We start from the raw sequence: 17,703 nt of genomic DNA, 5'->3' as shown, positions 1-17,703 counted from the left end.
TGTGTTTCCTTTGCAGCTGAACTGGGAGTTCAGTGTTATGTGTTATACCTTTTTGATTTGTTAGAGTACTTTAAATTCATCGGGCACAAAAGCTGGATTACATCCTCCATGTCAACCTGTTCAGAAACTTAACTTGCATGGATATTTAAAAGAATATACAGGAAAAATTAAATTATTTCTTAAATATGCCACCCCAGGATGAATTAATCCACTAACAATGCTATAACTCTAGGCTTCAGAGTCTGTATGTCATTGCACTGGAAACTTGCATCAGCATACTTGTAACAGTGTGATTTCAGAAATGTGGTGTTGACTCTTACTTTGTTAGCTGTAATTTTTACAGGTGTCATTGATAGGAACACTATTCAGCCAGTGGATGTTTCAGTGCAAGATGTGGCTATTTGCCAATGACTCTGCTTCAGTCTTTATATTTTCAGAGGTTTATTTTTCTATGCACAGACTGATAGCAGTGGTGCATGCCAGTACATTTAAGGGAAAAAAAAGAATTCCTACTTAAAATAAGTGATTCTTTGCATTTTATAATAAACATGCTTATAAACACAGAAGCCTGGGAAATTATCAGTGTTTTTCAAGTAGGCATGTAAAGCACTCTCTTCAGAGAAGTTGTACAAGCTGTGTGCTATAAGGAAAAGAAATGAAATGTAATCATTATCCAAGTACAGTGAATAAAGATAAGAGTTCTCCACAATTTATCTACCAAATGTGTGTCTCTAACACAGTGACTCTAATACTACAGTTGTAATATTAAGTCTGCCCACATATTTTGTGCAAAATCTCTGTGGTAAGGCATTCATTGCCTTGAAAAGCTGACACAATGGAATGCTTTTTGTGCTGTCTCTGGACAAATTATAGTCCATTTTATCAGTTCCAAGGTCAGAGTACTATCATGGCTCTTAAACTGTAGTGTAGTAAAGTGGGCTCTGTTGGATGTTCAAGGAACAGCTGTAAGTTTGCCTGATTACTGCAGCCAGGTATCTCCAGCACCAGAGACTTTTGTCTGAACCTATTTCTCTTGTCTACATTCTCATTTTTGCTGTAATTTGATTTCAGAATTGATTTTTACTGCAATATAGATGGAGTTGTAGAGTTAAGGCACTCTCAGGACACACAGCAGCCATCGTTAACATGTCACTGTGGAAGTGCTTTCATTGTTTGTATCAGCTCTAGTGCTAGTTTAAGCATAAGTCAAAGAGCACTGTTACTAAACACCTTGTACTACCAGTCTGTTTCTTTCCCTATCATTCTTGTAGACCACTTCTGTCTTTAGAACTGAAAAACTTAAGCTCTTTCACACAGAACCTGAAGTAGATTTGCATGGACTTAATGCATCTCTTTTTCTAACTTGTCTACTACTAGTCTTTACTTCCCTTTCAAAAAAAACCTGCTATCAGTATGAAACATTATTTTTATGCTCTGCATGCCTGCACTGGTGTGAGAACATTAATTTTCATGTGAAAAAAATCATCATAATTTTTTTTTCTAGGCCCCTCTGAAATGCAGAACAATTATTTCAAATTAAGATCAGAATTATTTTTTCCTAATAATAACTGTGGTATTCAGCAGAATCTATTTTTCTCACGGCAGACAGTCTAAAGCTCCTGCTATCCCCTGTGTGAATAAGGATATTTCCTTTCCCATTTTGCACTTTCTCTTCTCCCCTTTTACACAGCAGTTCATCAGCACTGCTTTTTGATGTGCAAAGTGGGTAATTTCAGAAACATCCCTCTACCCCAAACCTCAACTTTCCTTTTTTTTAGTTCACTCTCTTGAGTTCATGACCAGCTGCAGACAGATGACTGATTCAGTGGTGTGACTTCTGCTCTTGGGAGCAGGTGAAGGAATGTGGGTGGCTTTCTCTTAGCTGCCATGGGACCTCAGCAAACATGGGCATCAAAGATCTCAGAGTTCCTGTAGAGTAAAATGAGGACAAAACTGCAAATAAAGCTGACATCTCTTGGTAAGATGGAGCTTAGCGTGCTTTTAGTGATATGATGTGCTTTATTGACTTACTGTCTTAATTTGACTTCTAAATCTTGTTTTATTATGAAGCAGTTGTGGATAATTTTGAAATGGGTACCACCTTGCAATTGCAGTAGCCCTTTTTTTAGCCCTGTTCTCTTAATTCTTTAGGAACACTGGCATACTCTATAACTTTCTGAAGAGAAATAAGCTGTTGAAATATTTTTTCCTTTCCTTTTCAGGGAGTAATATGTGGGAGGCTGTGGACTATTTGCTTCCGACATAGGAACAGCATTGAGTTGGGATTCTGCACTCCTGAGAGAATGCTGGGAATCTGCAGAGGGCGACGGAAATTCCTGGCTGCCTCTCTGACCATCCTTTTTGTCCCAGCCATTACGTGGATTTATCTGTTTGCTGGGAGTTTTGAAGGTAGGAGAGGAAAAATGGCTGGTGGGGGTGGGGGGCAGGGTGTTGAATGATTTGTGCCTGGGCAGACAAATGTAGATCAGTCATCATTCATTTTATTTAAATAAATCTCTTTGGGCTTGCATATGAAATAGTTCCCAAGGTGCAGATTTCGACAAAGCACCTTCCTTACAGTGTTCTCACAACTGAGGATGCCCAGTTAATTGCTGGCCACAATTACTTGGTTTTCCACTCACCTTTAAACTTTGAAAAAGCACAACTACTCCCCCCCTGCCCAGTTTGCTGATTTTTTTTCTGTATTTTCTAATTTTTAAAAGTTGGTCTATCCTATGACCTGTAAGATTTTTAATATCTTGTTTCAGATTTGCTGAACACAGAAAATCAATTATTATCTATATAAGGTTTGTTTACATAAAGGTAGTTTGATCCACATCCACCTGACTGTCAGTGGATTGTTTTAGTTGGAATATCTTTCTGTCCCCTTCTCTTTTTAGGTGGAAATCCTCCAGTTTATAGGTACATTGTCTTGCAGCTATGTAATGAGCACTTTTTAGAACAAATTTGAAATAATCACTACTTTGTCTTTTAAATTGCCTGATGAAATTTTTTTCTGGCCTTACAGACATTCAGCAGTTATACTTCAGTTAGGTGAGGTTCAAAGATTCTGGCTTTCCTGTTTTTTGCTACTTTATAGCTTTTTTGTTTGTTTTGTTCATTGTGGAGTTGAAACATTCTGTGTTGGGCTTGGCAAGAGTAAAAAAAAAGTCATTCAACCTTTGTAGTTGCCTTAGCATGAGGAAAGGTGTTCCAACCTTGTAAGAATTGTTCAGTCACTAGTTTACAGTTTGATAATTTAAAAAAGGCATTGTTTAAAATGTCAAGCTTCTTTCATGTATCCTTGGCTGAAAAAATCTGTGCTGTGTTTGGAAACAAAAGGGGCTTTCCATGTTAAATTACAAGTAAGAATATGTAGGATTTTCAGTGTGTGTTGCATACAATTCTGAATTAGTTATATGCCATGTACAAATATTCGTTTATGCAAATTTATTTGAGTACTTAAAATTCTACCTTAATGTGTAGTCTCCATGAGCTCATTCTAGAATGAAACACTTGTGGAATTAATGTTAAATTGGAAATACAAGGAGTGCTACCTGCATACTTAAAAATAATGATCTGGCAGGCAGAACAGTACTGATTTTGTTTGATTTTTGAAAGCTGAGCAAATGCACCTTTTTTTCTTTTAGAAGAATATTATGCTGCTTTGTCGTAATGACTATTTTAATTGTGTCCACAATTGATAATGCTGTGGTGTTTTAAATTCCTCTGTGGGTAGAATCCTTTGTTTTTACAGAGAACTCAATACAAATCTTGAAATTTGCTGCTACGGGGTATTTGAAGTGACTTAAAGCTCTCACTGTGAATTAATCTTAAATGCAAACCAGGGAACAAAGCCCATTACGTATTGCAAAGCCTTGCACTGAAAAGGACTGGAAATTATAGTTAGTAACTCTTCTGGTTATTTTTCTGTATCAGTTTTCTTTTTTCTTAATTTTGGATGGGGATTATTTAATAATTTTTGATTAAAAACTAAGGTCAGTTAGATATTTATGTAACCCAAAAATAGCTAGCATTTTCCTTAACTTGTACCTATTATGGACAAAAAGTTAATGTCATTTTGTTATTCTACATGACGACTTGTTTTTTTTCTCCACAGTGGTTCCCACAATTTATTCAGGTCTGAGCTCTCTTTGGAGGTTGTAGTGAGGTGAGGGTGGCTTTCTTCTCCCAATTAACAAACAATAGAACCAGCAGAAACAGCCTGAAGTTGCACCACAGGAGGTTTAGATTGGATATTGGGAGAAATTTCATCATGGAAAGGGTTGACAAACGTTGCAACAGGCTGCCCAGGAAAGTGGTGGGGTGAGCATCCCTGGAGATGTTTCAAAGATGCATAGATGTGGCCCACAGGGACATGGTTTGGTGGTGGACATGGTAGTGCTGGGCTAATGGATGGACTCAATGATCTTAAAGGCCTTTTCCATCATAAACAATTGTGTCATTCTATGATTCTCTAATTGAGTACAAATTGCCTCACAACAGCATTGTGCCTTGATTTGAACCCGTCAGGAATGTAGGGCCCTCTCTGCCTCCTGGCATTTGTTTCTTTTGTTAATCAAAGGGCTAGAAATTGTCCTTTCAGTACATCTGGTTTTAGATTTGAGTAAATGGTTCTTGTTAGAGTTTTCTCTGCCAAATTCAAGAAATCATCAATACCTGGTATCTTCATAGACTCATTTAATTATTCAGTGTGGATGGGACCTCAGGAGTTCTCGCATTAAACTCCTGCTCAAAATCAGTGTGGGTTTTGGAATCGGGCAAGATTTTTTTAGATCTTTAATCAACAGCATCTTGAAAACCTCCAAGGACAGAGAATATATGGACTTCCAGACACACCATGTATGAGTATTCTGTATGGTTTTTCACACATCAAGTAGTGCACCCATATACATGGTGAAATCCCTGCTTGGGTATGGGGATACTGTGCTTAAATTCAAAGGAGATTGCATCAACTGGTCATGTGTTCATAGTCATTTCATCACAGAAAGCAATCAGGTTGGTCAAGCATGATTTACCTTTGGTGAATCCAGTTGCCCTGCCAAGCCTGGGAAAGTTTTTGTTTCAAGACACCTACATGTAGTTGTAAAATCACCGTGGTCTTTTATTTACTAAGGAAAAAGGTTAACCTAGCTGAGTTGTTGTAGCTAAAAAATTTGTGGAGATTTTTTAGTTCTTCTGCTGTTGTTTTCTTTGTATGTATATTTCAGGGCTCTAGACTCAAATCTCTGGTATGACATCCATAGTGCTGTGGCTGCCTCATGTATTCTTGATGCAATTAGGAATTACATTACTCATCCATGTATTTATATCTAAGAACTTAAGTTATTCATTTGCCCTAGCAAGGGAGTGAGGTCACATTAGAAACCCTTTAAAAGCTTTGTTAGTGAATCTGTAATACAAAATATGCCTTACTGCAGTCTTTTCCCATGTCCTGCTTCTTAAATAGTTCCAAGTTCCTTAAGACAGAATTTTGTTTTATTTTGGATTTTGTTCTCTTGTCAGAAGGTTCATGGCAGCCTGCTACTTTGTAGTTGTCACTCAGACACTTCCAGTGAGACCCTTCCCTTAGAATATTCATTGGAGGTGTTGTTACCCAAGCTGTGACAGCAGTAGCTACTAAAAGCTTCATTAATCATGTATAAATCTCTATTAAGGTTATGAAGCGGAATATTAAAGATAGTATTGAATATTGTATAGCCTTAGAACATACCTGGTTACTGTTTTTAATAGTGCACAAGAACAGCATAATTTCAGTTATCTGTTACTTTGAATGAAAAAGCTAATTGTTCCAACATTCTTAGATTATATTCAAAATAATAGAGTAGGAAAGGTGGAGTGGATTTAAAACAGGGAAGAGGAAATAATCAAATAATACATGATGAATTTTCATTAGAAAGAAAAGAGCAGTTTCACTAACTAGTGGTAGCTCCATAAGTAGCTTAATTTTCCAAGCTATATGCAGCAGTTTTCTATCCCCCTTACCATGAAGGTCATGTAAAATGGAGATTTGGAACTGTAATTTGACCATGCTTTCTAGATTACTGATTAAAAAAAAAAAAAGTGCTCTGTGGCTGTGGGGCCTCAGCAGATTTGCAGTCACCTCTGTTTGGACAGGGTGAACATACACTTGAGTTTCCAGTCCCTATGTGAAAAAAAAAGCCTGAAAGTGTGTGTGTAGAGCTCCTGTGTAGAATATATGTCCCAGGAAAGAGAGAGCCAGTAATGTAACCTTAAGATGAAAAATTGAAAAGTTATGCGAGATCCTGTTGGGAGTCTGTGAGAGAGCAGTTTACTTTGGTTTCTTTTAACTGCTTGGATAGCATTTTAAAAAACAGTCTGCCTTCTTTCCTGACACTTGCTTTCCTTGATTGTCCTCTTTTCACTCCAGTGTTGGGCAGCTATTATTCCCTGACAATCCATTTCAGTCAAAGTCATCTGTAAAGACGTGATTGAAGCCAGAATTGGGCAAACACCTCATAAAATACAATAAAATAAATCGAGGGAAGGCTGCAAATATTCATCTTATATTTAAATGGATTCACTTTGATGCTGTTCACACTCTTTTTGTGTATGTTTCCATAAATATTCTAGTGAATATGTTAATTGAGAAGGCTGTCTATGGGAACAATGAATATCCAGTTTTAATATTCATGGGAAATGGATTTTGAAATCATATTTGTGAATACTTGAATCAGAAAACTGATTCTGGGGGTTCAGCTTTTTTCAGTTAAGTGCCAAAAGTTTATCACATGATCTATGGGCATGATGAAAACTGCCTGAACTTTTAATGCTTGCATTAAGTCGCTCATAGAAAGAAGCAAACAAATAATTAATTACTAAAATGTCTATCCGACACTTGCAACTGAATAACAAACATCAGAAAATAATTCCCTCACAGACAATGTAATCAAAAAGACACAAAACATAGAATTGCTTTTTTTTATTACATTTCCTTCAGTTGGCCTGAATTTTATCTGGTATGTGTCTCAGCAGGATTAAACAAGAAAACTTAACCTAGTATCCATTTAAAATAGAAGCTTCCACCTTTTCATTGATCCTGTCTTTTTAATAAAGTTCTAAGAAAAGAAGTCCTGAAAGGGTGCCTCTGCATATAATGGTGCTACCGTGATGAGTGCCTGAACAGTTGATAGGAGGTGTGTTTAGTGAATATTGGCTGTCCTTAGTGAGAAAGCCACCCCTTCATTTCCATTCTGGAGTAAATGATGCTGGCTTACTCCTCTCTTGTTACATTTATTTCAGGTGATAGAGAATTGCCACTTAAGCAATCTATTTCTACTGCAATCGCTGTACCTTCTTAAATATGTTTAGGGATCCACAAGAATAACATTAGTTATGATAGCAAAAATCTCAGGCTTATGAGAGGTTTTGTTGCTCCTGGAAAACTTGTCCTTCTATGAAACCCTGATGATTTGGTGATGCAGAATGCTGATAAAAGACCAGAAGGTACATGCTGTGAAAGCTGAGTCTCCTTCTCTGCTCATCATCTTTCACTTAGAAGTCAGTGACCCCCGTTTATTTTGTTTTACAGTCTTGAGAAGCCTTATATGTCCATCACCTAAGAAAATAAAATTACTAAGTGAATATTGAAAGAGTTTTACTCTCCATTTTATAAATAAACAGTCTTTTTGTGAGCAGTGACAGGAAATTTGAAGTAGTTTCTGTACCAAAAGAAGAATGGCCTTACGCCAGGAATGTCAGCCAAAATACACCATAGTCATGAGAAGCTTTTGGAGGTCAAATGGTGGAGTTATTGAGGAATGTGGGGTTTTGTTTTTTTGGTTTTTTTTTTTTTGTTTTGTTTTGTTTTCTTTTTTTATTTTTTTTTCTTCTCAACCACTTTTGCAATTAAACTTAAGAGTTTGGCAATACAATTTTATCCTTAGCTGGTAATATCCACTCCTGCTCAGCCCCTTAGAGGTTGAAGTCAGTGCTGTTTTTATTTTAGCTTGCCAGGAGTTCACATCCTTAAACCAATACCCTGTCATCTCAGGAGAAGCCACGAATCTTACAATGACCACTTCTTTTGTCAGTGAGCTGTGCCAAAGGAAAGCAAGTCCACACAACTTTTTGGAATTCCAGTTCAGAGGGCATGTGTTTTCTTTTGATGCATGTGTTTTTAAGTACATGCTTTCAGAAAAGCAAAGTAAACTGAAAGCTTACCTTTTCTTCTCTGTACATCTTCTCATGACTGAATGGAACGTTTCTTTGCTTCTAAACATCAGTTTTCTCTTGGCTTACATTTTCTAGACAGCTCTTAATTTGTCATTTTTGGCAGAAGCATAAAGATGAGAATGAAAAGGAATTCTTTGACAGGAGTGAGGGGCCAGCTTCTTTGTAGCAGCAGCTAAATGAATATAATTGGTGGGATTTTTCAAAGGTTTTGTTTCATCTTTGTCTTCCTCCTTCTTTGAACAAACTTGAGAAGAATAAAAATTGCATTACACAGAAGTGAGCAAATTTATCCCAAGAAGAAGGGCCATCTGGATGCCCAAGCTCTGTTAGGGCTGTGTGGAAGCCTCAACAGTAGGACTGTTATTTCCTGATTGTTCCTCCTCTCTTTCAAAGATAGGTACATACTAACTTCATAGTCAAAAGGTGATTTTTGGTATAAAAAAACAGAAAGCAAGGTGACCTTATCACTCTCTACAACTCCTTATCACTCTACAGCTCCCTGAAAGGTGGGTGTAGTCAGGTGGGGGTTGGTCTCTTTCCCCAGGCAGCAACTGACAGATTGAGAGGACACAGTCTCAAACTGCATCAGGGGAAATATGGGTTGGATATTAGGAAAAAGTTTTTTTCTGGAAAGAGTGATAAAGTGCTGGAATAATCTGCCCAGGGAGGTGGTGGAGTCACCATCCCTGGATGTGTTAAAAAAAAACTGGATGTGGTACTGGGTGCCATGGTCTAGTTGTGGTGTTAGGGCATGGCTTAGACTCTATGATCTTGAAGGTCTCTTCCAACCTAGTCATTCTGTGATTAAATATCTTGTTAAAAATAAACAGAAAAAACAAACCCCAAGAAGCAGCACTAAGCTTTCTGAAACAAAATGTGCGGTTTTAAGTATACCAGAACTCCTTTGTGTGCTAGAACTAATGTAGCCTGACTTGCTGTGATTGATGTCATGCAGCTGATTGATGTTGAAGCTGCTTTTCCTACAATTTATATAATCTAGCTCCCATATGGATCTCCTGGTATCTAAATAAATCCTGAGCTCCTGCTGCAGTGTATTTCTCAATGGTAGAATGTTTGGCATCTCTCATATCTCTCTCTCTCTTCTCTCTCTCTCTCTGAGTTCCTGGCAATTGTAGAAGCTTCATTATCTCTGACTGCTTTCCTTCTAACAAAGTCATTTGAAATTAATCAATGAGCTTTGGGGGCAAACAGCTCAACAAATTTATAAGCATAAGATGAAAAAATATCTGAAAAAGAGGTGCTTTAAAGGATTGAAATAAAAATTCTGGTTTTGATTCTCAGAACAATTAATTTGGGCTGTTTGATTTTTGTGAAGTTTTTGTGTTTAAAATTTGTGGAGTGTTCTTCAGATCAGGAAGAAATTTAAATCAAAATCTGTCTTGTTAGACAGCAAATTGCATCTGAAGTGCCTTCCAGTACTTTTGAAACTTATATTGTGAATATTCATTTAAATGTATTTAATACCAGAGGGAGGAGGAGTCAAATTAAAAAAAGAATATTCAAATAATTACTTCACACACTGTGTATGGTCATTCTTAGGTTCTACAGATTATGCTCTGGAATGGTTTAGGAAAAGCAGCTGAGTGGGAAGGTTGATACCATGCTACTGGGTGGATGTGTTTTAGGTACACTTATCCTAACAATACCAGTATCCTCAACACTTCTCTTTTATTCCCTCCATAGCCTTTTCAAACAGTTTTCAAACATGACAGCCATTGAATTGTTCAGCTGAGTAATTACTTCTTTCCCTTGAAGTTACACCTCTCTTGTGTTGCTTTGCAATTCTTGTTTCTAAACTTGAAAGAAATTTTATTTTAAATTTATCCAGATATCCTTGGACTATTGAGTGACATGCACAACTGACTTCAAAAACATAGTCTGACAGCATTTATCCTGGTTCACTCAGCATTGTAGATACCAACAAAAAGAGGAAAAGTTGATGACCTGGAGACTGATATGATTTTAGCCAGAGACTCTCTTCCAGTTTAACCGTGTTCACGCTATTTGAGCTATGCCACAACAATAATTCTAACCTTTGGTATGGCTGCCCTCTATAATTCTGTGAAATGGTAAAAGTCCTGGATGTAAACATCAAGGGTATAAGCCTTTTTTCTTTTAATTTTATAATTCTGTTCATCTTTGAAATTGTTAAATGTCAGAGTTTTCAGAGATGAGGGAGAGAGAGCTGAAAGCAGTGAAGTTAAAATTACTAAAAACAATCATAGAATCATCACATTTTCCTAAATTAAATTCACAATCCAAGAGAGCCTGTGCTTCTGTTTGGTATATTTACTTTAAAAAAATTAATATAGGCCCTGTTAAAATATTTTACTGTGTAAATGAAGTGTTTCACAATGAGATAATTTTTTCAGTGAACTTGTAATAATGTCTGTACCTATTCTAAAGAAGAGGTGTATCTCTCTGCATACTACTTCCTAAACTTCTGAAATGCCTAGTGAAATCACCATCACCAGTAAAAAGCTTTTAAACACCTGGAGTAGCTTACAAGCTTGGAGTTCGTAACATACCAAGGTTCTGAATGGAAAACCAAAAAATGTGTAAGAAGCATAGGAAGCCTGGGCAGCTTGTGGACTCTGATCTACTCACTGAAGCCTGGTTCCCTACGTCTTCAAAGTGATTATTGTTCTTCCTAAGCAGATTAAACCCAGTGCAGTTATGGCTGTTGGTACTACAATAGGATCTTAATTTGGTTTTCTAGACACAGGATTGGGGTTGTCATGGTGTAGTTTAAAATCAAAGAATATTGCATACCATTTGTGTAATATATAGAAGATTATTTCTGGAGCTGAAATAAAGCCATAGCTAATAAGATAGTATTATTCTTATAGGTTAGAAAGCACTTGAAGAAATTGCTGGAATAAAAAGTGTGAAAGCTATCTGTTTCTTATGGGATTAAATAGAGTGAAAAAAAAAAAAAAAAATCCCAAAATAGTTGTTTCTCCCCAGCGTTTTCTTCCTCTACAGTTTTTCCTACTTTATCGCTCACCTTTCCTTACTTACATGTCAGTACATCTCTCCTAGAATAGTTGCAACAATTTGTTTAATTTATTTCAAAATGGACACGACGAGAAATTTGTAGATTCTCAAAATTGCACAGAACAGTTACTGATGTTTTATGGGCTTGTGAAGATTTGTAGGTTTTTACCATTGTCTGGTAAAAGTGACTGTTAACAATCAATGTCTCTTACATCTTGCATAGCACAGGGTGTGTTAAATTGCAGAATTGATAGAATAATGCTGGCTGGTAATTCCTGCATCTGACCCATGCGTTCTAGATACACCAGAGCTGTTCTGGCCACATTTCCAAACTTGATTTTAAAGCTCATGGAGGATTCTAGCGCTTCTCTGAATAAATCATTCCGCCTTGTTAAAAAATACATGCTGTAATTACACACTGTCCAGGTATTTATGTCTTCAAGGTAAGAAGTAAAAGACGAGAAATAGACAATGGGGGAAAAAACCAAAAAAACAATCATTTTAGCAGTTTCAGTTTCATGTAAAATAAGTAATCATGATTATGAGATATTACAGTACATAAAGTGCACTGCAAGAAATATCACCTTTAGGACTATAGGTGAGAGTGCTTCAGCTATCACAACTTACAGCTGTTTAAAAAAAGAGATAAATTCATAGGATAACTGCTAATCTTCCCATAGCTAGTAGAAGCTAGTTATCAGGATGATCAGTTGCCATCCCAGTCCAGAAAAACTCATTTCCCAAGCAGAATATTTGTTTTGGGCTCCTGGTTGTTAAAAATAACCCTTCAGACAGGATCAAATCACAATTTCAGTTGCAGGTTAAGTATGTTTATTAAATTTAAGAAAAAAGATGTATTTGAACACTAATTTGGCAACCAGTTATTCATGGGTTCAAGTTTTATAAACTTAAAATGTATCAGTATTGTATTGTCAGTTTTCCAAATAAAACATAAAAATCACTGTAGTGTTTACAAGTTACCTTTAGAGCATTAAAACATGGAAGATTTCTTATCCATTTCTTTCCCACTGTTAAGGCATTCAGCATTCTAGAATCGTATTGAAATCACACCAGCACTTTAATATTTCACAATCAGTATATTTCCTGCCTGTCAGTGGATTTAATTTAACCTAACTCCGTGATTTTGCTTGTTAACTTCAGCAGGAATAGTGTTTTTGGATGAATGAATGCTATAAAAGTCTGCTTTTTATTCTCCACTAATCAAACTGTTATAATGTGTGTCTCAAGGGATCCACACTGACTTTAACAAAGGATTCTTTTGGTCTGAAATGTAATACACACAGAATGTTTTCTAGCAGTATTAACTGTAATGGATTTAGCTATTTCACCTCTTGCTTCAGTGCATTACAAACCCAAGGGTTTAAGGTAAAAATCTCAACAGAAAGGTTACATTTTATAGAATGTTCTTATAGGAACCAAGTTTAAAAATCCAGCGGTACAGCTACACATAATTACTGGTTTCCAGGGAACTCCAGCTAACTTCCTTCAAAGCTTTGCCAATGTACACAGAGGTAAGTAAGTTTGAAAATAACAATTATCTAACTTATTTGAGTTGGGTGAAGGTATTAGTTGCTTGCTCATGTACACTTGAGTGGAGATGTGATAAATTAAGTGGTCTTTCCTGTAGAACGCAAATGCAGTCGTTTAACCAAACAATTGAAACCTACTATTTATCTCTTTTAAATTGCAAACTTTGTTTGCCCACAAGCTGCCTCGTTGTAACCTGACTTCAGAGTTGCTGATGGTGACCCTCAGCTTCATACTAAATTTCTTGCTTTTAAGATACTTATTAACAAAATGTACTCCAGTTATTTGTGGCCTTTTTTCCCCTCTCCCCAGTTTTAAACATTTGTGTGTGCTCCCTTTCAGCTGCCTTACTGGTACCTCAGTGATGTGATATTAATAGCAAAGATGAAGCAGTTTCAGCTCATCAGAGAAGAGATATTAATCATCATCGGGCCCAATGAGAAGTTTAATTTTCCGCTTCTCTTTTTTCACTAAGCCACTTTTTTCTGGTGGCTGTCACTCACACCGATGTCTGTAGGACATTTAATAACCTGCTTCTGAAGATGCATTTCAGTGGTTTCTCTCTTTTTATTTCCTCTGTCAATCACAGTGACTTTCATCACTTTAGGCTTTAATTGAAGACCACTGTGAGGAGATGGAGAGAAGAAAGTTATTTCTTGAACACAGCTACTTCAAGGATTAATGGTTTTTATTGTATTCAGGAGGAAGATGGGTTAAATCAAGATACTGAAAACTGTGGGAACTGTTGTTTTGGTATGTGATTTACTACCTGTTCCCCTTGAAAAACTCTATATCCTCCCTGTCCTCAGCTCCTGTTTATATGCATTTATTTATTTGTGCCTGAGAAGTATGCTTAGATTTGCAGTGCAATATGGATGATGTGGAGCACACTGAATCAGGGGATGACAAGAGAGTCCACATTGAAAACTTCATAAAACAGCTTCCAAAATGACATCTGTACTAATAAAAGCACTCATGTGGGGTATTAGAATAGTTGACATAGTAGTAGCTGTTCAAAATGGCATGTCTGTTTTAGACTGGCACAGTTACCCTACAGAGAAACCCTACACCTAATAGAATTCTTCTCTGAGATGATGCTACTACTGTCACCTGTTAACTACAACCAGACAGTGAAGTACTGATAGGTGTTAATGTGCAATCTACATTTCCCCCCTATTTAAGGGGTTTTATCAGCTTCTAAGCGGTTTTAAAAGCAGAAGGGTCTCCATTAAAAGCAGCAGGAGGTTACAGTTTTCCAAGTCAGAGAAGGACAGATCAGACTAAGACAAAGCAACACAAAGAGCTCCAAAGAAAAATGGTTAGTCTTTTCTATGGTCTTCAGATAGACCTCATGGATTAGTGGATTTGTTGGTTGAACAGTGAGGTTGCAGATTAATTGGAGCAGCACGTGATGTGAAAGCACTCAAGCAGCGTTTTAAGCAGGTCATAATTGTGGATGTTGCCATTCTTGCATTGCTGGCTCTGACTGCCTGGTTTTGAGTCAGCATTTCTCCTGTTTTAAGAGCAGGTCCCTTCAAACTTGAAGAGGCTCACGTTGAGCACCTGAGAACTTTTACACATTTCAATTGCTACCACTAAAGAAATGACAGAACCCTTTCCACCAACAAATCTACAACAAATACTTGTTGTTTTTCTTCAGCTGGCCTGATAATTTACTTTGCAGGTTGATTCAGGGGAGCCAGATTTAGAATACTATAGTGAATCTGAAGCCAAGCATAATGGTAATTTTGTGTGGAAAAAAATGCCTACACCATACTGCAATCTATGAACATATCTGATATGCAGAGGAGGCTGAGACTTGTGATTTCCCTAATTATTTATTAAGGGCAAGGTTTTTGCAAACAAATTGTTTGAAAAAGCATTTGCATATATAAATAGACTTATATATTTAATAGCTAAATAGTTGTTTGCCTTATGTATCTGTCAGTACGTTACAACGAATAGAAAGGCTTTTTATTATTTGAAATATTCTTCTAAGGTCCTGGCACATCATTTGACTACATGTAAGTAATGGAATAATGTGAGCCATTCCTGGACAGGGCTTGTTTTTCTGCTAATTATTGTTTAATTGCACTAAAGTAAGGTACTCAATCTAGGAGCTATGGTGAAATAGGCTCTGGTTGGAGGCAGACAAGTAATGGAAGACATCCACCGGTGGAAAAATTACCTGTGGTAATTTTATGTAGTGCTTGTTGGAAGAATCAGATTTGCAGCAATTGAGAATCGGAATTGAAAGCAGAATTGTTGAGGGTTGGAACCTGTTCATAGTGGATCTCACAGGAAACATGTTCTAATGGTGTGGTGAAAACTGAGAAGGTAAGAGCTTAATTAGGAATGGAGGAGCTAATGAATGAGTGAGAAAAGAATAGTGCTCAGGTGTTACTGTCACTTGCCATAAACAATTTTTTGGTAGAAAGCTGAATGGAGTACTCGCAGGCTGGCTTTTTTTTTATAATAATCTAGGCAGGAGGACAAGACAAAGGAAAACATATGAATGCATTGCAAGTAGTGAGATGTAGTTAAAAAGCAGATTCCTATGGAAAAGAGAAGGTGTTACCTTGAGGAGCCAGGAAGACATGGAGTTCTATTATGAAAGCACCATTTGCAATATCACTGAAAGCAGCCTCTCTGGGCTGCACACTAGTCTTGTACTTGAGCATCATGTATTTGTGAAAAGATTCAGCACCATGAAAATATGCACAAATTATTCATTAGGTTTGCATCTTTTGAAATTACAGGGAATTTTTCTATGTGAAACCTATTGAGAACATAAAAGCTACCAGTCAAACTTGCCAAATGATGATTAATATTTGGTAGTCATCAAGTGTTTATGGATTTAACTGAATCAGTGTTTTAAAGCTGAAGGAAATCATTAATAATTGTTAAAAAAGAATTTGCTGTTACGAGGAATACAGATAATCTGCTTATTTGGCCCTCTCAAGAGCAAATACAACATTAGATGAGCAATATATTGAACAGAAAGGGAAAAGTCATCCTGTAAGTGAGGCATTTTTGGTGGTGGCTGATGGTGGAAGGACTATTTAAGGCTAATTTAAGTCTCTCTAGACCTCCTAGCACTTTCTATTATTAGTCTAACTCAAGAGCAGAGGCTATACTTCATCAACCCTCTAGTAAGACTACTGATGGTTATGTGGTTAAAACTAATAAGACTAGAATAATGAAAAGACAATGACTGCAATTTGATAAGGAGTTCATATTCTGCCTGTGTATACTAATGAACAGTTCCAGTGTATCACAAAAAAACCTGAAAAAGTATCTATAACACTTAAGTTTTGGTTAATTATTTTCTATTCATATAAAAGGAAAAGTACAGTTCTGGATGCTGAAGAAGAAGAAAAGGAGAAAAGAAACAGAACTGAGAGAGTCAAGATTATTTCAGGATGGCTTGTTGAATGAGATAATGTGTTTGAGATTCCAGACTATGGGAAAAAAATCACATTCCTATTTAATACTACAGATTATTTGTCTCTAAAGAAAGCAGCAAAATGTTGTTACCAAATTGATGGCAATGCCAGCCATGGTGTATGGGAGAAAAAAAGTAAGTGAAAAGGTCTTTGCTTCTAGAGATAGCAAAAGTAGGGTAAAACAGATCAGAACTTCACATAAGCAGTAGTGCAAGATGTTTGAATTATTATTTCTGAGGATGTTTGTTGAGAAAGAACTGTCTCTTAGTAGTGTCCTAAAGCATATGATAGAAGGTCAATCCTCTTCTCTGGCTGTTTAAAGAGAGAAAGGTTGATAAATAGTGAAATTCTCAGGAAGACACAGGCTGCACGTTTGTATTCACTGCTGCAAGCTGACTAGACTCTTCATTGCATACAGAAGTGGATTTGATCAGAACATAAGTTACAGCCTGAAACTGTAGCAATGGGAGATTTAGGTAGAGTTTGACAAGAGGAGAAGTAGCTCTAAACAGAAGAGAGTTTGAAGTGTCCTGATTGTGAACAGGAGTTGTGGAATCTCCGCCACAGATTTTTTTTAAAATTGAGCAATACAGTGGCAAATTAAAATCAGTGTTCATAAGTGTAATGTAAGATATCTTGGAAAAGAATGCCTTAATATGCTATAGTGGATTCTTTGGTGATTGTCACTGCTCTGGAGCTAAATCTTGGACTTCAAATATTCTAGCAAATTTCTAGCAAATATTCTAAAAATTAGCAAATACTCTAGCAAAATTTAATTTAATACTGGGGTATAGTAGGTAACATATGTCAATAGCCACAGGCAAAACTTGATAGTTATTAGGATGGGAGACTGAATTGTTTTTTTCCTTTACCAGATTGAGAGCTTTCTGAATACACAAGACAGGGCAGAGCTTTCCACATGAACAGATATTGTTAATACCAAGACAAATGTGTTTTATCAAATCAGTAATGCATTTAGGAATGCAAATAGGAAGAAAATATCTGTTCATCAGATCAGTGTATTTCTGACACAATCTCTCTGTGGCATTAATGAAATGCAAAAAACTCTCACCAGTTTTAATGCAAAACTCAAGCTGTTCAAGAAGGGGCTTATATGATATTTCAGCCTGGGACAGCTGGGCCTGAGCTCAATAACTGAAAAGGTCCCTTCTAATCCTGTGTGATATCTTTGCAAATACATTCCCTATTTGCTTCGTGGAGCTCTCTTGGGTTCCACTGAACAGGAAATAAATAATCTCCTTTACTAGAGAAGGTTTATTATTTGGAGATTATGTTTTGGCTTCTTCATGATGTTAAAACACCATTTTTAAGGATTAAAGCAGCAGCAGAGCTGATTATTTAGTGGTTATTACTTGATGAGGTAATGACACTTGGCTTATTTCCTAAGCACTTTTTGATCTACTGATGAAAAACACTCTATAGGCTAGGTAATATTATTGTTAACAATAGTGGA

At 36.6% G+C, this 17,703-nt stretch overlaps 1 protein-coding gene across 7 annotated transcripts in view; it reads left to right on the top strand.

Annotated features, from left to right (window-relative positions):
- LARGE1 (LARGE xylosyl- and glucuronyltransferase 1) overlaps positions 1–17,703 on the top strand; it is a 276,790-nt gene that overhangs the window by 78,008 nt on the left and 181,079 nt on the right. For all 7 annotated transcript variants that reach the window (XR_015772471.1, XR_015772470.1, XR_015772469.1 and 4 more), the window contains one exon: positions 2,223–2,409. Coding sequence is in view for 3 of the 7 variants with exons in the window: in XM_014256670.2 (XP_014112145.1) it covers positions 2,304–2,409 (106 nt within the window). In the remaining 4 variants the exon portion in view is untranslated. The remainder of the gene's footprint in view (positions 1–2,222; positions 2,410–17,703) is intronic.

Source organism: Pseudopodoces humilis, chromosome 5, assembly GCF_049639895.1.
Source record: "Pseudopodoces humilis isolate 2021_Gansu_Grassland_sample_001 chromosome 5, ASM4963989v1, whole genome shotgun sequence".
Taxonomy (NCBI): Eukaryota; Metazoa; Chordata; class Aves; order Passeriformes; family Paridae; genus Pseudopodoces; species Pseudopodoces humilis.
Note: the sequence above shows the minus strand (reverse complement) of the source record. Positions and strands in the feature narration are given on the sequence as shown.